The sequence below is a fragment of the Amphibalanus amphitrite genome, unplaced genomic scaffold, assembly GCF_019059575.1.
Source record: "Amphibalanus amphitrite isolate SeventyFive unplaced genomic scaffold, NRLGWU_Aamphi_draft 000339F_arrow, whole genome shotgun sequence".
In the NCBI taxonomy this organism is placed as follows: Eukaryota; Metazoa; Arthropoda; class Thecostraca; order Balanomorpha; family Balanidae; genus Amphibalanus; species Amphibalanus amphitrite.
In genome coordinates, this window is record NW_024881834.1 from 59,460 (window position 1) to 80,660 (window position 21,201).

The 21,201-nt window shown below is 49.7% G+C and overlaps 1 protein-coding gene across 1 annotated transcript in view; it reads left to right on the top strand.

Moving 5' to 3' along the window:
* LOC122388950 (protein dispatched homolog 1-like) overlaps positions 1-21,201 on the top strand; it is a 48,874-nt gene that overhangs the window by 8,538 nt on the left and 19,135 nt on the right. The window contains exons 3-4 of the mRNA XM_043380543.1: positions 16,984-17,163; positions 19,745-19,868. Coding sequence (XP_043236478.1) covers positions 17,156-17,163; positions 19,745-19,868 — 132 coding nt within the window. The 5' untranslated portion in view covers positions 16,984-17,155. The remainder of the gene's footprint in view (positions 1-16,983; positions 17,164-19,744; positions 19,869-21,201) is intronic.

Consider the following 21,201-nt stretch of genomic DNA (forward strand, 5'->3'; position numbering starts at 1 on the left):
TTGACTTGCGGTGATTTTTGTACGGTAGCAGCATCCCTTCTACCAAAAATAGGATACTCTCGATGCATGTGGGTCACCCCCAGCGCACGTGCAAAATACAACAATAAGAGGTGTCAAATTTGTTCCAATTTTAATAACTCGGTAATTACTGGGGCGATTTCGCTGAAACTTGGCATACAGGTAGGCACCCACCAGGCAATGCATTCCCATGTGTTGCGGTTAGGGTGCTACTGCACGTGCGCACGTGCAGGGGGCGCTTCCAGATCTCGAGAACGGCTGGGCCGATTGCGCTCAAATTTGGTACACGGTTGGGGACCGGTTAGTAGGGTGCCGTGCAAAAGTCAGTTTGGACCCCGTTTGCACGTGCGCACGTGCAGAATGCCGCTTCTAGATCTCAGGAACGGCTGGGCCGATTGCGTTCAAATTTGGTACACAGCTAGCGACCGGTTAGAAGGGTGCTTTGCGCAAGCCCGCTGGATGTACCCTCTCGCCCTTCCGCACGTGCAGGGCTCACTATCTCGCTCTCTCGTTCTTCGCCGAAAAGGCGTTTTACTGGTTTATATTTTACCGACGTCAAAATTGTTTTTCTGAACATGCTTCAACAACAAGGGTACTCGCCCTACACGCACCAACTACTGTGGTTTTCCCCTTAGTTATTTATTATTTTTCTTTCGATTGGCCTTAAATGTATTATTTTGAAATCTCATCTCGATATAGGAGGGATATGGGCAGGGGCGTCGCCACGGATTTTTGAGTGGGGGGGTCGGGTTTCCGGTCTTCGTCTTGATGGGTAGGGGTGTTTTTAGCCACACTCCCGGTTTTTTCGTGTGTCCAGAGAAAAACCTCGGCGCGCAGCGCCGCGAAAGCAGCGGTATATCTTGTTGTACATCAATTTTGCATCGTGCATAAAAATCAAGCACAGGTCACCTAAGGTCAGGTCACAATGTCATGTCAACAGTCAAGTTCAGTTTTAATGCCTCTAAAAACTGCAATCTTTTCATTCATATAGATTATCTCCTATAAGTCTGAAATTTGGTGTAATGAATGGGATCATAAGTGCCAACAGTTCATGAATCTAGGATTTTACATATGAGAAGTGAAGTCAGGTCAAATAGGTATGTGACCTCACCAATCATGATAAGATATGGGAAAAAGCACGATGTCCTCTTCTTTGAAAGAATATGCTAAAAACGCTAGATACTTTTGTAGCCATGGCACCTTGTTCATTTTAGAGACAAGGTGCAGCTAATGACCAGTGGTGACTGGAATGGTCAGTGATTGGTCATCAAAGGTCTCTAACACATTTTCGACAACAGCTTTCGATGGAGACGTTGTAGAGCGATGACAGCACCTGGAGTGTGTTCAGCTCAGTAACACAGATCGATCCATATGCACATGCAGCAGGTTCTTTTCCGGTCAGGACATGACCTTTACCTGATGTTAAGTTTTCTATTCAAGTTTTTAAGTTCAAATTGTAGGCCATGTGAGTGCGACGTGTTTCGACGAAACAAAAACGATGGTGATAACATGGATATCATACACATTCACTGAATCATAGGTTGTTACAGATCAAATGTTTCGGCAAAATCCGTCCGTTTAGCTGTTTGGACTCTATGGTACATAAGCCATAGACCCGAAGTCATATCTGAAGCGAAGTTGGCGAAAGAGCTTTAAAAAGCTATCGAATACGCTTTCTGTGTCGCTGTAACTCTTATTCGTGTTTTATGGGTCCTAAGATAAAACGTTTTCCAACGTAACGCTAAAGGCATGCTTTCGGCCCCTGATCGAGGTAGAGCTTCGCGGAAAAGCGAGGATGCTGCCCGTGATGAGAGAAAGCCGATGATGCCCAATTTCAAGGTCTTGGCCGGGTCACCTAAGGTCAACGCCCAAAAGTAGGAAAAAGCTGGCCGCCTGCTAGAACTTTGCGAGCGGTAGCTGTTATCGGGGTCCCGAGTACGAGTTCGATGTTAGTTTTGAACAAAGATGATGACCCCATGCATTTGGGGTAGATCGGGTCGGGTCACGTCAGGTCGACCAACAGGCTTCCTGCCGGCCATCTATGTAGAGTGGGTGACTGACAACCACCAACGATAGCTTCGTAACAACATTATATATAACCACCATTTATCAAAACTACTTCTTATATTCAAACGGGCGCTAAACTCGAAATCAGCCCCCAAAACTAAACTTGTAAGTGGAAACAAATAAAGCTCAAAAAGTTAACCAAGGTCATCCATATTCGAATCAGGGCCAATACATTTTTACAGAAGGTGTAAAATTCATTAACTCGAGGTCACTGGAAGTTTCGTTGCAAAGTACTCCCTTTTGCTCGTCTTATTAGGAAAGCCCGAGAGGGGTCCACATCTGACCCCATTTCCCTATGCAGCCGCAGGTCTGAGGGTAGTCAGGGCTGAGGCTAGCCAGGTACCTCGTAGTTACTGATACGTCATCCGACGAATCGACTATAACCATTATTTTGACAATCAGACGAACGCTTGGGTCAGTTTTGACACGCTCGCTCATTTGAGGGATAAAAAGGGACTAGAATAGTGGCTACTTTAACATATTGTCATGCTGATGTTCCAGCCCACAGCTTACTGACCTACATAGGCGCGGGAACCGTGGGGGGTGTGGGGGGGGGGGGCAGTGGGGGCAGCTTGCCCCAAAACTCTGGGGCCGTGGGGGCGGTGCCCCCACAACTTCGAGACGGAATGCTGCACTTCTTTGCAAATGTTTTATTTTTTGTTGAAAAGCCAAGGGATGAAAAAAGTGGCCTAAAACCGGTGAGAAAACTAGATTTGGGGGTACCCTATAGGTTGATCTCTATTATGGTGTGCCCCCCAGTCTGAAAGTAGTTCGCGCGCCCCTGCTGACTGAAGTAATAGGAACTAGGGAGCTCTTGAAGTGATTCTGAATCTGACGTTGTATTTGTTGATGTTGCTGACGCCAACTTCCCTGACATGATAGCTAAAAAAGCATAGGGGAGAGTGGGGAAAGATGCCCAGGGTTTGACTATGTCATATTTTATTCGAAAATGACGATCGGAAAGCCAAAACTTGGAGTTTCAACGGAAGCCGACATCATTTTTCTCCAAAAATATCACACTTTCGTGCCTGAAACATGATAACTTTTTTTACTATTAAGCATTTTCCTGAAGAAGTGAAAGGGGGCATCTTACCCCACAGGGTGGAAAAGACGCCCCCTGGCGTTGGGTAAGATGCCCCCTGCACTATAAGTGACAAAAATAGGCACGTGAATCGCCTGAACGAATCAGTAGTCCCTTCGAGCCTGCAGTAGACACCAAACGTCATCGTAAGGGCCCTCAAAAGTAGTCGTAAGGGGCTTCAGAGGTCATCGTTAGGGCCATCATAGTCCAGCGTGGCCAAACAAGCCTCCGTGGTGGCGTTCGGAGACCACTGTGGGGCCCTTATAGGTCTTCATGATGCTTGAGGGCCCTCAAGCCCATCGTGGGGACCTCAGATGCCAGCGCGGCCCGTGGAGCCAACGTGGGAGCCCTCAAAGGATGTCGTGAAGGGCCCTGGAACCAATAATGGGGCCCACAGAGGCCGTCGTGAGGGCTCTCAGAGTTAGATGCCGCCCAAAAAGTCGCTGTGTGGGCCGAGAGACCGGCATGGGGAGCACCCGACCGTACCGGACTCTCAATATTCCCAGATCGGCTTTTGTCTCTCATCACAAGTATGTAATAAATGATTTGACGGGCTGCTTGAAGGACAGCCTACGGATTTAGGGGGGCGTCTTTCTCCATCAGGACAGGGGGCATCTTACCCCAAGGTACCGAAGTAACATTAAATCAGCACAATTTGTTAGCCATAAAACTACACCCTGAAACAAACTGTTTGGGACACAGTACACGCATGTTAATGTATCACGACTATAGCAAGGGACGCAAAAATTATCTACCTTCTTTGATATTTACAATGTTTTGACGCCAAAATATTTTTAGAAAGCAGCAAATAAAAAACATGCAATCACCAGCCAGCCGTTGCCCAACTGAGCTTCGCAAATTTTTGTGCAGTTAACAAGGCAGGCTTCCGCTTTACGCTAAGAAATGGGGCCCACAGAGGCCGTCGTGAGGGCTCTCAGAGTTAGATGCCGCCCAAAAAGTCGCTGTGTGGGCCGAGAGACCGGCATGGGGAGCACCCGACCGTACCGGACTCTCAATATTCCCAGATCGGCTTTTGTCTCTCATCACAAGTATGTAATAAATGATTTGACGGGCTGCTTGAAGGACAGCCTACGGATTTAGGGGGGCGTCTTTCTCCATCAGGACAGGGGGCATCTTACCCCAAGGTACCGAAGTAACATTAAATCAGCACAATTTGTTAGCCATAAAACTACACCCTGAAACAAACTGTTTGGGACACAGTACACGCATGTTAATGTATCACGACTATAGCAAGGGACGCAAAAATTATCTACCTTCTTTGATATTTACAATGTTTTGACGCCAAAATATTTTTAGAAAGCAGCAAATAAAAAACATGCAATCACCAGCCAGCCGTTGCCCAACTGAGCTTCGCAAATTTTTGTGCAGTTAACAAGGCAGGCTTCCGCTTTACGCTAAGAACATTAATTTCCAGCTTCGATTCCTTGTTTCCCCGCTAGAGGGGGTGGGGCGTCTTTCCCACCCTGGGCATCTTACCCCACTCTCCCCTACTCAGCATCGCCAAAAGTGGGGGGGTCGACCCCCCCGGTTCTGACGACTGGGGGGTCGCGACCCCCCCGACCCCCCCGTCGGCGACGCCCCTGGATATGGGCGAATTATTGGTGTGACGTGTCATCTTGCAGCCGCTTTTCCCAGTGTTCATTGTTTCATTCCTTTCATTTTCATCAGTGAGCCAAATAGAAACATCGAATTCTACGGCTTAGCTCATTGCGCCCCCTGTGTTATCCACAAGTAACGTTGAAATTGGAATTGGAATTGAATGACGTTATACTGAATGCCAAAGTCGCTAGTGGTGATAGTAAGGGATACCACCAGGCCACCATCATATCCCCTTACTGTTCAGTGCTCATACCCAGTTGTTTATCGTGGACAACAGCACTTAATGTGTGCCCAAAGCATGTTGCTTTTGCTTTAATGGGGTGATACATGCCGCTGTTTTGATGCAGCGGTGCGCGGCTCTTGCATCTTAATTTTCACTTAAGGACTCGTTGACCCACTTTGGACGTGAATAATTTGGTCAACAACCGCTAAATATAGACACTGGCCCGCCGACGAAATAAGTAGGGTGTATTCGCGTTATATTTGGTAATCAACGTTACCTACATTATACACGGCCCATGCATATCATTATGGAGATAAATCAGGGGTACTGGATAGGTATATAAGATTATACGGTTTCCGAAGACTTATTACCAATTTGGCGTTGTCGGAGGAAACAGCAGTAGGTATAACGTTCCTAGTTCCTACGCCGACAGCATCTCCTTGGCTTTCCGCGAATGTCGAGGTATACGGCCTACTGCCGGGCTGTTTCCAGTAGCGGCCCAGTCGAGTCGCCCATCCAGTGCCGGGTTGTTGAGACTGCCGAGTGACCGTCCGCCCACGGGTGCGCTATTTCTGTCTCTGCCGCGCCGGATTGGCCGCCCCGTCTGCCCCCGGTTTGGCCCGATTCGCGCTGCTCCGGCAGGTCATGAAAGTAGCGAGAGTCGGAGTGGATGAGTGAAATTCGGCCGGACTGAGAGCGACGTTGGTGTCGGTGGGGGCCGGCCGACCCGGACGCCCGGAGATGGGGGTCGTGGGTGGATTGTGGGATGGGGAAGGGTATGGAGGGAGCGTGAGTGTTTTGAATGGACCGCAATGGCAGTTCTGCCATTGCGGTCTGCCATTGGTGCCAAAATCACCTTCTAAGGTGATTTTGAATTTTAGGTACCTAATGCCTTGATGTGCAAAACTTCAAGAAGTATCGTCCTCCCAAAAGGCCTTCAAAGTTCATTGCTCGTGATGCCTGCGTTATTCTGGGAGTGCATTCCTGATAACAAGAAAGTTCTATGCATAGATAAAGGAGTTCTTCGGGTTTCAACTCACGTACCACATTCACGCTTTGGACGTGCCTGGGAATTCAATATAAGTCCGACCGCTGAAACTAATGGGCTCCGATATTTGACGCACGCCAGTTACGCGCATCCATCGCTGCATCCCATCGCCCTCCACCCTCCCCCTCCACCCTCCTACCCCCTCCTTCTTCCCCCGCCCACTACCCACCGCCATTCGCCATCTGTCCAACACCCTCTGCATACCGCCCTCCACCCTTCACCGAACATCTATCGCCTACCACCCTCCTCTAGTCTCTCACCTCCCACCATCCATATTTCTCCACCCACCACCCACCACCCACCGCCCACCATCCCAGCGCAGTGCCTGGGGTCTCTGTGACGCTAAGACGGCAACGCGACGGCCAATGGGACGGAATGGTGTGCTGGCGGCCATTGGACGGCTGAGGTGATGTACGGCTCTCGCCGCTCCGTCGTGCTACACTGGCTGCGGACAGAGGGCTCCCCCCCCCCTCCACTGGCTGTCATAGGATGGCTCCTTGGAGCCCCGTGGTCTTCTGGCTGCCATAGGATGCCTCCGTGCTGTTCTGTGCTCCTGTGGCTGTGGTTAGACGGCTCCCGGCTCCGCGCTGCTCCGTGATCTTCTGTCTGCGGTCTGAGGGGTCCCCCGGACCAGGCTGAAGAGGGGATGTCGCTGGACGGGGGGGGGACGAATCCCTCTTAGACTGAGCTAGGCGGGATGGGGGGAGGGGAAGTGGGAGTTGCTGGTCTTGGGTAATGGGTATGGTCATTGTAAGCTAGAGCGCGTTGACTGTTCCTTTCTCCATTAGCCGTTGTCGGAATTGCTTTTTCAGACCGGAGTATGTGTTTAGAGAGAAGTGGGTCTACCCTGCGCTCCTTCCCACATGCGGTCAGGTTCGAGTTTTGCTCGCACCGTGCTAGAAGAGACCGTTACTGGCCGCAGGAACGACATGAGCTACTGGCCTAAACAGAACAGGCGACACCATGTAAATCAGGCTAGCTGTGTAAGACTGTGTAGTTCATATTCACTGTCGGTTGTTAGGCGCTGGGAAAGCCCGTTTCATTCCAAGGCTGCTCGGATTCCATCCTTGATGCACATCCTGTTGAGCTAATTCAATGACGCTCTCGCGAACTAACTGGGAAAGTGCGTTGTCCTGTCATCTAAGCCGGGAATATCTGTGATGTTAATGAGACCTCTCTTGATTACAAGCGAGAGGCCTCGGCCAAGCTGCTTACTGCTTAGTGTTCACTCGCAGTTGGTAACACATCATTGTTTGGGATAAGAGAAAGTAATTCGAGTTAAAAAGGAAAGTCAACGATGTGATGTTAGACCATTCGTATTTGATATACGCAATAGTGCAATTATACCCCAACCTGCGGGGTAGTGCTCACCCTTACTTATATTGGAGTAGTTTTTTGCCAGTTTTTCTTCCTTGTATTGTCTTACGTCCAACTGTACTGGATCGATGTTTGCGATGCCGTGCTGCTTTTTAGGTTCTTTGTTGGTAAATCAATGCTGATTGTATTACGTTTCCGCTCGTTCTGCCGCGTTCATGGTCTAATTGGTCTTTTGAGTTAATCTCAGAAAGCTCGCTGAACAGCGAGCTCGGTGCTGACGTTTTCGGCTGAACTCTGAAGTCTTACCGCATGACACCGTTCGAGGAACCGAGCCCGGCGGTCGCAATATTTCACCGAGAATGGATATCTCAAGGCATTAGTGAGACGCTTATTTATTCAAAATAGCGACAGGCACTGGACAGCTTTTCGAAAACTGTTCTTTTGCGCGTCAAGTGGCGGTAACAGATCGGCTCGTTTATAAAATAGCTGTGACTCGTTGCAGCGGGTTTCTAAATAGATGGTTCCGCACTTCGCCTGACGAGCTATTTCCCGCTAATTACGATGCAATGCGGATGAATTTAAAAATATTTTTCTCAACACTCACTTGCATCTTGAATAAGAATCATCATCAATTTCCAAGATAAATAGCGCCAAAGACTAGTGACGACGATGGTTGTGTCTCGAATAGCAGACCCACTACTGGCTGTATTGCGAAGTTTTGCGAAGGCGGCTTTCCCGGTGCCACGATGCTTGCCATGGAGACGCCCTTCGCAGGCGAAACAGCGCCCTTGGCCTTGTGACCGACTGGTCAGTTACCCTTGCCGGCCGGCTGCCGGTCTATTTGCGCCCTACACAGCGCCTGCCGCGGCCGACTGGGCCCGTATCGGCGAGTAGCAACTGGCAGCGGCTGGCGAGGAGTGGCGACTGGCAGCGCATGTCGATCGGCTGATATGTAGCACACGTAGGGCGGAACGGGTGCCGTCGGCCGACGTAATATCGCCGCCCGCCGACCGGCGGCGGCGCCCTTTTCTCCTCCCAGCCTAGTGTCTGACGGTCGGACTTCTAACGCCCGGTGACCACCGACCGACGACCAACGCCTTTCTGTCGAATCCTAACGTCATTTGCCCAACGTTTGTCGTTTAACGTCCAATATTCACATTTCACCGTTCAGTGTTGATTACCGCCGTGCAGCGATCAACCTCTGGCTTCCGGCATCCAACTTCTAAAATATTATTTGTGACATATGTCGTTTAAGGTTCTCTACCCTTCCTCCATCCTTCCCCCAAACATCCTCCAAATACGGTCCTCTGTCCACCGTCCAATGGCTACTGTCCACTATCCACCACCGTCCGCTTTCCTCCGTCCGCTGGCAACCTTCGCCCATAGAGAGCGTCTTTTATTCTGTTTGCCGCCCAGCTGCCCGCCTCGCCAGGCGTATTGTATTTGGGGTCGGGAAGGGGAGGGGGGGGGCGGGCAGTAGATGGGAAAGCAGCCACTGACCACGGCACCAGAGTTGCAACGAGAACTGTCGTGGATTGTCCCCGTCCGTGAACCAGTTTTCGGCTGGTATGAACTGGTTTGCAGTTATTATTGTGGCTTGAGGGCTTGAGGTGAAAACGGCAGACCGTAGCGAAGGTTGCCTTAGATATAGATCGCAATTCATCGACGGGATAAACGTGAAAGGCATCTTTGTTTGATAAGCACGTAAGTGAATTGGATCATGGATGAGTTCACCTTTCCTTTTAGTTTTGACATATAAATGTGGCACCTCATATCTTTTCCCCACATTTTGCAATTCACGCTGCCGTCGTTCTTTTTCTCTTATCTCTCGTCCTGTCTGAATCCTGGCACCGACCAGCGGAAGTGAGCCGTCTTCACAGACGGTCTCATCGGAAATTCTGAACGCCGCGGAAGCTGATTGCATTTTTCAATGTTGCGACTGCGTTCGACACCCTGCCGAATTTAGAATGTGTCGCAGTGTGTCCACTTTAAGATGGTATGCGCATAATGTTCTGCGAATCTGGGCTACGCTAAGCTGTGTAATGAATATCTCCTTTCTGCTGATGACTACTAGTAACTACAAATAACTACCTTCCTAAAGATAATTGCAAATGCCATTCAGAAAGTGAATTCATACAACAGCTGAAAACTCCGGTTCATTGTGTATCCACATTTTATCTAACTACGAGTGAGATTGCATTGCTTGAAAGTTTCGGGAGCCATTCCGCTCTTGTCGGATGGCGTAACTTTTGCTTAAGCCGTAAGCGACTTCATTTTTCATTGTCATTCTGGCTACATGACAATACAATACAATACAATACAATACATTTATCCATGATTCATGGAAATGTTTCCATTTTTAATAAAATGACCCTAATGAGGATCCCTCTTTTCTCCGCCTATCCTTTCTTGGACGAACTTCCGCTTTTGGTCAATTTTCGGAGACGATTAATTGGCTTGCTTTGCCGCTAGCTAATCTTAGCTAATCTTTTTATGAATGAGTCACATCCGGTCCTTGCCCTATTTTCTTATTCCATTTCATTTGGCACTGTTCCTTTCTGTACCAAAACATCCTATTTCCTTGTATTCCTTCGGTGATCCTATCTTTCCCACCAAATCACACTTCATCCATTCCGTTTGTCACATTCCATAACCTTGTATGTACCAATGGCATTTCACCTAATCCTATTTCATTTCATTTCATTTTTAACAGCTGATTCTTACTTCTTACCACATCCCATACTTTTTCATCCCTTTCTATTCTTTCCTATTCCATACCATCTATCCTACTCGACCCCTGCTGGTCTCTGCTGCGGGCTGATCTCGGCGTCTCTCACCCTCTTTCTCTCTTCCCCTCTCTGACCGCAGTGTTATCCTCCTGACGGTATCTGCTCTGCCAGCCCGGCGCCTCATTTGTGTAATTTCGGCCGGTGAGCCGCCAACGCCGCACCGCCCGGCGCACTAAGCTATTGGGGACGCTGCTGACGGAGGCGACGGAGCGCTCACTGGCCCGCCAGCAGGGCGGCGGCGGCGGCGGCGGCGGCGGCGGTGGCGGTAGCGGGGGAAGGTGATGGTGCGCAGTTCTGATAACGCACCGCCGCGCCGCCACCGTCAGCCGCCGGGGCCAGAACGGATGGTGGTTTCCGAGCGGGTAGTTAGTTGGCTCCGCTGGAGATGGCGGTATGCTGAAATGTGCGGCGAAATTTAATGAGCTCGACTTCGCTGAAAGCGCTGCCCCTGAGAGCTGGTTTATGAGGGCAACTAGTCATAAATGCCAGTCCTTATGGCTTACTTATGTAACCAGTTGACCAAATTTAACAGAATGCCAATTATTATTGATGAATTTGTTCCACCCAACTTGCCACCAGTCACTCAGTTAGGCATTTCATCGATCTCGTCGTATTTAGCCCATTTTTAGGCCATCGCCATTGAGTTACTTTTGCAGACGTGTGCCGCCCACTCCCTCCCTCTTTCCCCTTATCTCATTCCTTCTCTTCTCCTCTTGCTTCTTTTTTCTTTGTACATATTCTCTTTTTTCCATCTTCTTCAGTCCCTCTCCCTTTTCCTCTCTCCTCCCAGTCTCACCATCCCTCCTCTCTCCTCCTTCCTCCTTATTCCACCAGTGCTCTCTGCTCCTCTGACGTCACTGCCATCGGGTCGTGTTTGCATAATCGCCGCCGGTCCGAGCGGCCCGTCCAACAGACTCGCTCGGCTGGAAGGTGGCGCCGGTACGCACCGGAAGGTCTGAAAAGACGCCGCTGGACGAGACGCCCGACGGCGGAGACTCGGAGGCCGGGGCGGAGAGGAGAGCGGTTCAGACATTTGGAGCCTGAGAGGAGATTTGCGGCTTTGGAGAGCGGACTTTGTGTGGAGGAGGAAGTAGTGAATGGGTGTGGTGGTGGAGGAAGTAAAACTCACCGGATTAGGGTGCGAAGAGTGTGGGCGGAAATGAGAGGAAGTCTGAGAAAATACGGAGGTTTAACAGAAAAATAGAAAAGAAATAGAGAAAAAGAGTATCCAGTGAATGCCGGCGGAAGTATCGTGCAGCCCATAAAGGATGCTATCGTGTATTGTTCCGACCGTGTGGCTTGTTGTTCAGGAAAGCTGTCATCAGGAGGCTACTAATGGAGCTGGGAGCGTGGCCGACGCATCGCATGTGCCGTCATTGACTCGGGCGGTCATCAGTTGGGGTCACGCAGCGGGAGGACGATGTGCGCCCCGGGTCGGATGATGGGTGCCCCGGGTCGGATGATGTGCGCCGCGGGTCAGATGGCCTTGCGCCTGTCCATCAAACGCCACATGCGAGCGGTCACTGATGTGCTTCGGAGGATGGCCGGGGTCGCATCAGTGGGTCATTGAATAGGGTAGCATTTCCCTGGAGTGATGTGTGGGATACTAGCGTCTAGCAGTGAGCGCATTCCTTCAAATTACGATGGTATAGTAGATCGCGACGCATGATTCGTTTTCGAGAACTTTGCTGAAAGTACGTTGCTTGCTAACAAATGCACGTATCAAGTTAGGCCTGTTTGAGAGGTCGCTGACCGCGTGGTGGCCTGGTAACAAATTGCCCGTACCGAGATACCCGTGCTGAGTTCACTGACCGTCTGTAAGCTATCCAGACACTGCTCAGAGGGCGGCGAGTCCGCTGTGCCGCGGCGGTCTCATCCCGCCCAGCAGACCGTGAAGTCGGGCCGGTGTGACCTGGTCGGATTAACTGCTGCTCGGACAGTGTGTGTGGATCTGCACGGTCACTGCCTCCAGAGAGAACCACATGGCAACCTCGCACGGCAACCGGCGGTGGTAACTGCGGTGGCAACCGAACGGTGGTGACTACCAGTAGCGGGATATGGACGACTGATCAGACCAAGATCAGCCACGGCTGGGACACTAGTGTGCTCGAAATAGGGGCCTGGTGACGGTCGCGGCAGTAGCTGGGTCATCCGAAGATGTTATTAACGTCTGAGAAACTGGTTGCCAGCGCCGGGAGTGTTACCAACCGCGTCTTATCTGGCATGGCCAGAAGGTGATTGGGTCGAACCAAACGCGTCTGCCGTGGAAGATTTTCAGCAGCTTTGCCTGATATAGCTTCCGCGAAAATCATCGGGGGTTTCTTCCATGTGTTGATTGGATTTCCATTTGAATTTTTACGTTACTCGATAACAATCGCGAAATTTATACGCATTAAGTCAATCCTCTGTATTGTATGGGCATATGCACCATACGTACTCACACAAATCGCTTTTCACCCCGGACACCGACCTTTGAGTTCGTCCTGGATTGGTCTTTTCGGTGCTTGTGGTGTCATTTTATCGCTTGCTAAATGTTGCCCCGAATGTTTCAATGTGCATGAAAGCCATTGGCATTGAGCGACAACTTAAAATTTGTTTTTGACTTCGTATCAAATGATGAAACGTGATCATTACATCTAAAAGGACTCAAACGCTCAGTTTGGTGCATTTGTTTATTTGTCCTCAAGCTGAGAAGATTGTCTCTTGAGGACCTAAGCCAGAGTCTGGTATGGTTATCCTGGGAACCTACGGGCATCTGTTTCGGACAACGTGACCCGTCCTCCACTCTTCTTATGAATACCTAACGACCACCCCACGGGTCTGGCGAGGGAGGGGCGTCTGGCTCAATCGATTGCCATGCTGAATAACGTGTCGCGGAACACTCTGCCCCCTCTCTCGGGCGTCGCTTTCGTCCGGCATCTTTTCCTGGAAATACTCCTCAGCGGCGCTGCCACTGACACATAATGGCGGACAGAAATAAGGAATGGCGCCGACCACCGACGGCCGCCGCCCCCCGGGGCCCATCTGTCGCGGCAAGGTCGTTTACCTGTTGCTGGGCGGTTTTCGGGAGGCCGGGTGCGCGGGTCAGTGCGCTATTTGGGCGGTATTTTGATGGATGACCAGTCGTCCAGCGATCATGTGTAGGTCGCATTCGTCTTATTGGTCCATAGTAACAACTTAGTCATTTATTTTTTACTGAAAGTTAATTATTTCTGGAAAATGACAAGGTACCTAAAGCCACCCATTCAACCATTCGGACAAAATTTCTTTTAAAAAATACCGTTGTAATCAACACAAATATTTTTTTTCTGAGTTTCGTCTCTACTCTTTACACACACATACCAATAACTGTCAGAACATAGAGCACCACATTAATTGCCTCTGTTCTCACCACTTTTGAACACTTACCAACATCCAGCTGCGGACAGTATCCATCAACGTTTATGTAACATACCGCATTGATCTTCGATACCACCGCCACCTCCCGCTGTCACTCCTCTCTCTCTCTCTCTCTCTCTCTCTCTCTCTCTCTCTCTCTCTCTCTCTCTCTCTCTCTCTCTCTCTCTCTCTCTCTCTCTCTCTCTCTCCCCGGACCGGCTCGGCGCACCCAATCAGTCAGCTGCTAACGATGCCGTCAGCTGCACCCAATGGCATGAATGCGCCGTTTTTCATCGGCACCGCGCCCTGTATTAATATGGGCGGCTGCGTGGCCAGTGGGCGCCGCTTTCGCCCAGTGAGTAGGTATCGTCGCTACTTGTGAGAGGGAGGAGTGACCCTGGTGCAGTGATAAGGGGACGTGACCCTGTCGAGAGCAGAGAAGATTGAGGAATTGGATCCTTGGGGAGCGGTATGAGGGATGTGCTGAGCTCGTGAAGTTAGGTGTTTGAGGTCATGGTGACGTGCATTTGACCAAGGCGCGATTTCTTTGCACCGTGACAGACATGCTAGCAAGGATCGTGTTCAAATCTTCTTGGATCTTGAGCACAAAGTACGGTTGTAACCTTCTATAACTGGTGACACTCTGGTGCAGATGTTTTATCAGTACTTGCCGGCGCCGCCATACGCTCATCTCTCCAACGCTCTCTGTGGCTCGATTCCACTCGATATACCTATCTCGTCTCAGTCACGTCCGTCCGGCGGCCGCCGGAGCCGTGTGCTGCGGCACAGTCTATATGTTACAGGCCGTATGAAAACTCAGTCCGTTTGCAAACGGCCTGGCCCGATTCAGGCCGTTTGCAAACGGGCTGGACAGCCCAGTCAGTATGCAAACGGACTGAAAAGTCAGGCCGTTTGAATACGGGCTGAAATTCCAGGCTGTATGCAAACCGCCTGAAATTTCAGGCCGTTTGCAGACCGTCTAGGCCGTATGACAACTTTCCAGACACCAGGCCGTTTGCAAACGGTCTAGGCATTTTGAAAACAATTTGGTCTGCATAAAGTTACAGCTGGACAATGTTGAGTTTGTTGAAGCACGACCGTTTCATGACATTACATGGCACCATGAAATCCTGAGGTGCATTCGGCATCCGGAAAAATACTGTCACTCGGATATTCTCCGTCGGAAAATTATTGTTGAGCGCCTATCTTCAGCATGTCTTGTTATCGCCATACCGTTCGTGATCCCCGATGATTCTCGCTAGTTCCGGAAAATTATCCCTCATTTTCCCGATGACGAATGCAGGCCTGGTCAGGAAGAGATTAGCAGAACTGAGACCCGGCCCGTATAGCGCCCGGTCGACCCGGGCTTCCCCCGGACTTCAAAGTTTCGCCTTCCACCGCAATGGTCAAGTATTGCCGGCGTACGCCACCGGCCAGCCGCCGGCGGTCGACCGGGCGCGGTGAGGACTCTAATGTGAACCAGTGGCGCGGGAACTTCTTCCAGACTGGGGGGGGGGGGGCTGAACCATAATAGAGATCAAACTAGGGTACCCCCAAATATATTTTTCTAACCGGTTTTAGGCCACTTATTTTTCAGACCTTGGCCTTTTCAACAACAAAAAAAAAACACGAAAATATTTGCAAAAAAAGTCCGCTATTCCTTCTTAGCTGAGTGAAGAAACTACCGTTTTGGCAGCCTGGAATAAAGGTTTTAATCTGCCAAATGAGTTGCCGAGCCAGTGAAAGAGGTGGATTTTTCACTAACATGTTTTCTTCCTTTGCGACCCACAACCTCTAATTAGGGGAGGACAAGCTGCCCCAACGGTTCCTGACCTCATGAAAAGTTGTGGGGCACCGCCCCCACGGCCCCAGAGCTGTAGGAGCAAGCTTCTCCCACTGCCCCCTCCCCGGTTCCCGCGCCTATGTATGAATCTATGAAATTATGTTGGTAGATTTCCGATTTCGATTCCTCCAGCGGGGGGGGGGGGGGCTCAAGCACATTACGAGCCCTCCCCCCAGCCGAAAGGTTGGAGGGGCTCAGCCCCCGCTAGCCCCCCCCCCCCCCGGTTCCCGCGCCACTTATGTGAACTCTGATGTCCATTGCGCGCTCCGGCGTTTTATGCCACAAAATAATCGGTGAGTCTTGTAGTGATACGTTTCACCAGACCTCACCAGTAGTGGCTTCACCAGGCTCCGTCAACTGGATGACCGTACACAGGCGGACCGTGAACTTGTGTAATTAGTAATATTGTCGAAAAACGGCCGGGCCGAGCATCAGCACAGTAAGAAACTGTTCGACGTATGTAGACGAGTCATTCGGCATGGAATGCGCAAGCATTCACATGGATGCAACCTGATCATCGACCAACCTGGATCCATTAAGTTCAATCTTCAGAGGCTGTTGTAGTTCGCCAGACCGTTTGAAAACTGACTAGGCCGTTTTCAAACTGTCTAGGCCGTTTCAAACTGCCTAGGCCGTTTTCATACGGCCTGATATTTCAGGCGGTTTGCAAACGGCCGGCTTTTTCAGGCCGTTTTCAAACGGCCTGACTGGGCCAGGCCGTTTGCAAACGGACTGGGTTTTCATACGGTCTGTAACATATACATCAGGCGAGTGTCCTGCGGGACAGTCTACCAGTGCAGTGTCGGAGCGGCGAGCCGGCAAGGCGCGAGGGCGAGGACTCGTTTCTCTTGAGAGTTTGAAGTTGCATACGGGCTATGGAAGCTATTTGGCTAACCGATCTCGTTAGTGGAGAAAGACCTGCTTTTTTTAATGCATTGCGTTGAAAAAAAAAACAGGCGTACCGCCATTGTGTGTTATTGACCGGAGTTTCATCAAATGACTATCACACCCAAGACTGTCACGCGTTTAAGTGGTCTTGGCCAAAGAACAACCGATATTTTTTATTTGAAGAATGGCACCTCTTAGAGCTGCTTTTGCTGGTGCCATTTCTGACATGTTTGATACAAATGACGTCTTATCTATTACTCTTTCAGCAAAGGAAAGTGCAAACCTTTATTTATGTCGAGCGGTGCCCATATAAATCAAACGTGGCTCACAGCTGACGCTCAAAGCTGATCTGCTACCTTTTTAGCCCTAAATGACTTGGTGTTCACAATCGAACTGAATACCACGAGCATTGGGAAAGGTCTCGAATTATCTTTTTCTTACAGTCTCAATAGATAGCTTTGGTAATTCCTTCGTTCATTATTTAACGATCTGAGACGCAAGCTTCTCTTTCTTTTTATAGAAGCATGCGCCTGAGGGAAACTTTTTAGATGCGTGCCTGTTTTAAAGGCGCATTATGTCGCAAACGCTTCAAACTTCCTCTGTCTTCATTCAGCTGTTATTTCGCCTATTTTAATTTTACCTTCCAGCTTCACTTTTGTCCTTTTCGATAACGTTTTTTCCATGTCATGACTCGTTTCTCTGCCGTTGCAGGTTATTGCTGTCTGACCGGGAGGCCACTCAGAGCACCATGGCTGACTCGCGGAGACGGCTGTTTTCGATACTGTGACGCGTATCGAGTCGCTGAGGCTCAGCTGTGACTCCCTGAGTCAGTGGGACTCGTGATTCGGGACTCGGCCCTGGCAGACCGACCCTCCGCTGAAACATGAACTGGTAAGGATCGTAGGGATCGGCTCTGACTTCTGGTAGAGAGCGGTTTTGGGTTTAGAGGACTTAACTGTGACCATATGGGTACATGCTACATACCTTACATATGCTACGAAAGAAGTCCTCAACTGAAATATCATATCGTGATATCCGTATTGCGCTAAACGCTGCTCTTTCCATCCTTGCATTGTGACTCGCTGTGGACCAGTTATTAATGCATTTGCCTCCTTATCTATAAATTGCCTTTGGATACACCGGATATAAGGTCATCAAGACATGAAAGGAATGCGGATTAATGAATACGGACATCATCGCCATCAAATAATTAATATAAACTCAATCGGATAACGTGACTCTCAAATAGTGTTCCGAGAATCTGGCATATGTCCCGTTATCATTCGTCATTTCCGTAACAGTGCAAGGGACGACCAGGATTCAGTTGTTCCTAACTGACTGAATGGGAGGCGGGCACCTCTCAGGGCATCACATTGTCAGGGGCATTACAAATTATCAGCCATCACATTATAACTACATACATTTGTAATTAGTCGGGGGACGCTGTTTGCCATCAGAATAATCTGGGGTACGAGTAAACACGTTTCCTTTGTGAGTTCTTTTCTTCAATCATTCTAAATTTTATTTCGTTTGTTTTGTGTAGGTAGTGCGCGCTCTTTCATGTATTGTGGACTAGGGGCTTACCTAAGCTTACGAACTTCTGAGATGTTTTCCAAATTCCAGTGGCTCTTATTTTACAGCGGCTGCTCGCCGCTCACTTTATTATGTACCTGTTGCCTCGGAGAAGGGAGATAGGATGTAATTGGACTGGGGTGCGGCATACTGCGCCACTCGTGGTGCGTCTGAGACAGTGGTTCGGAGCGTGCCACCGCCGCAACTGCGCCGCAAAGGCAGGCGCCAGACTCATTAACGGTGGTAATAATGTGGTCGGTGCTCACCGCTGCGAAGAACGCATCCCGGAGCTCTGAGACAAAATTAGCCTGCTTGTTACGTTGTAATTGAACGGTTGCTTCGTTTTAATTAAACGACTTTCTTCGAATGTTTGTATTCTGCACAAAATTCATTCGGCATCATTTCACCAACCAATGCTCATATTTCACAAGATTTCTTTGTAACTTTCGATTTTCTGTGATGTACTACGACGGGCGTTTTACTTGACCTTTTGTTTTGGCCGTTGAAACCCCATGTGATCGAGATTTATATTTTAGGCCAAAGCGCCAGAATAGTGTTCCGATCTGCGTGGTGTATTGCGAGGGATGCCCTTGGGATGCCTTGGCCTGGTCTTGTGCTTGGAGTGAGATAGCAAACATCTGGATCACAAAATGACCTCCGGAACATCGGCGCGAGTTTTAGACGCAGACGGAAAGTTACGTGATGTCGGGCGACTTCGGGACAATGCCTGGAAAATTATCTTTGTGAACGAACTTGGCGGCTGGGACGAAACTTGCCGCAACTTTGAGACGTTAAATGTTAACAGCGTTATGTATCAGCAAACTTTTTGTACGAACGTCACTTGCCTTCGATTAGTGTTCTTTGGTCGCTTGCGAACTCGTAATAAGCGAAGTTGGAATCGAAAGATGGTTGTCATTGATGTAAAACTACAGCTTGCTTCCAGTTGAAGCTCATTTTTTGTGAGCAACTTTTTTCTCTTATTTTGTTTCCCTTTCTTGTTCAGTTAAAAGTAGTTTATTTCTAATCATTTTTATAACATTATGATCTTTTCTAGTGTTTTTATTTTGAGTTTGTTTTCAGCTACATTTTTTTCTGTTGTTTTTGTAGGTGCGGGGCCGCAGCTGGGAAGCGGCTCGCTCATCTGTCATTGTTTTCTCCTCAGGGCCAGCCTGTCTGACAGCAGGGCTCTCGGGGGAGGGAACAGGGCAGGGTGGGACGTTTGCCGCTGTGTCTGGGTGACCATTATAGATTGGAGGCTTGGAGCCATAACTAGTAAGGCATTATGGTGAAACCAGTTGATCCGTAAAAATTGGTTCCTTATTGCAAACATGATTTGAAATTAATAGATTTCACGATTTTAGCCGGAAGCCGATAGAGCTACTTTAGAGACTTTTAAACCCAATTGAATAACGAGGGGACCGTACCAGAAGTCTGTCACTATCGTCTTCGCAGTTCTACATTGCTCTACGGCTCTAGTTCTACGCTTCACTCTGTATGCCTGAGTGCCTGTCCGTCTGTCTGGCTACCGTCCATCTGTCTAAGTGTCTTGACTGTCTGTCTCCTTGTACGTTCGCCTGCTGGCTAGCCACCCTTACCCGTCCGCAGTCCTACCCTGCTCTAACCCTGCCGTCTGTATGTCTGTCTGCAGGTACGTTCGTCTGCTGGCCAGCTACCCGTACCTGCGGGCAGTCCTACCCTGTTCTAACCCCGCCGTCTGTATGTCTGTCTGCAGGTACGTTCGTCTGCTGGCCAGCCACCCTTACCTGCCGGCAGTCCTACCCTGCTCTAACCCCGCCGTCTGTATGTCTGTCTGCAGGTACGTTCGTCTGCTGGCTAGCCACCCTTACCCGTCCGCAGTCCTACCCTGTTCTAACCCTGCCGTCTGTATGTCTGTCTGCAGGTACGTTCGTCTGCTGGCCAGCCACCCGTACCTGGTCATTCTGGCCGTGGCGGCCGCCACTGGTGCCTGCATCACCGTGGTGTTCACCAGTCGACCGCTGCCAGACTTCGCCGACCCCATGCTGGTTAGTAGGATGCCCTTTTACAGTGGTAGTGAGAATACTAAAGGGGGACGTCCCTGCCCGACTTCTCCGACCCAATGCTGGCTAGTACAGAGGTGATACAGGGGGACTGTTTCTGCCCGACTTCTCCGATTCAATGCTGCTGAGTAATTCTCGCTGATGCTATGGTCCGGCCAGAGATTTATCTGACCCCATACTGGTTAGTGGGGATGTGTGCAGGGTGATGTGTGTGGAGAACGGTCGTTACCTGATTTATCCAACCCTATGTTGCTTAGTCGGGGGTGTCTGAGGATGTGTGACCGAGTGCTGTTCTATTCCTAGACTGGTCTGAGATGAGGACCGTCTGAGAAGAAGGATGTTCACTGCCCGATTTTTTTCTTCTTCTGTTCCATGCTAACTAGTCAATGGACTGTCTGAGACGGTGAATTGCGATGCGGACAAAGGGTGGCTCTGCTGTTTAGACTGTCTGAGACGGGTCTGAGAGGATGGTATGGGCATCAGGTGACCCACGTGATGCCGCCACGGGGCATACCGCTCGTAGATATTTCCCGCTGTGAACCGTGCGCATTGAATTCCAGAGTTTCCGCGGTGCTGTTTCCCGAATTACCTGTCGCTCCGTTTGACCTCCAAGGAACAATATCTGCCAAGTGGATCACCTTGGTATGCCCTGCCTTTTTATTGCATTGCCGGCATTTCAAATTATCTTTTTGAACAGGCCGTCGCCTATTTTAGTCATTTCATTGTCTTATGCGGGATGTTTGCCCGCACATCCTGTTGTCACCTCAGTGCAGCGCTATTCTCGTCTCGTGGTTCGCCGTGGCGACCTTAATACCGCTCCTCAGCAGCACACTAATAACGCTGCTTTGTGCTGCCACAACACCCCGCCTGAGGTGATCACCCTCCCGCTCTGACGGTAGACCATTAATAACGAGCTGCAGAGAGGTGAGCTTAGTCTTCATCTCTCCACTCCGGGGTCACGGACCCGGAATTGGCCAGCGCACGGCTGCTGAATTCTGTATACTCAGTCCTCACACGTGAACGGATAGTACGGTGTTCGTGGGCCTGTGTTATATTTGTTCAAAAGGAATTCCAGATGATATCAATCGTGGGGTATCAAACATTGGAATAGATTGGCTACGAGCGCTGAACTGAACTCGAATTGAATTGCTTTTCACTAGTCGGTGAAGTTTGCAAATGGCCAGTTACGTATGCCAGTTGCCTTACATAAGGTTGGGGATTTGTAGATGAAAGGCTCACCTTTCTAATGCTCTGAGAAACTATTAAAGTTTTAGATAAATGTTCCTCAACCTGGCCTATTATTATCCCGAGTCTTTGA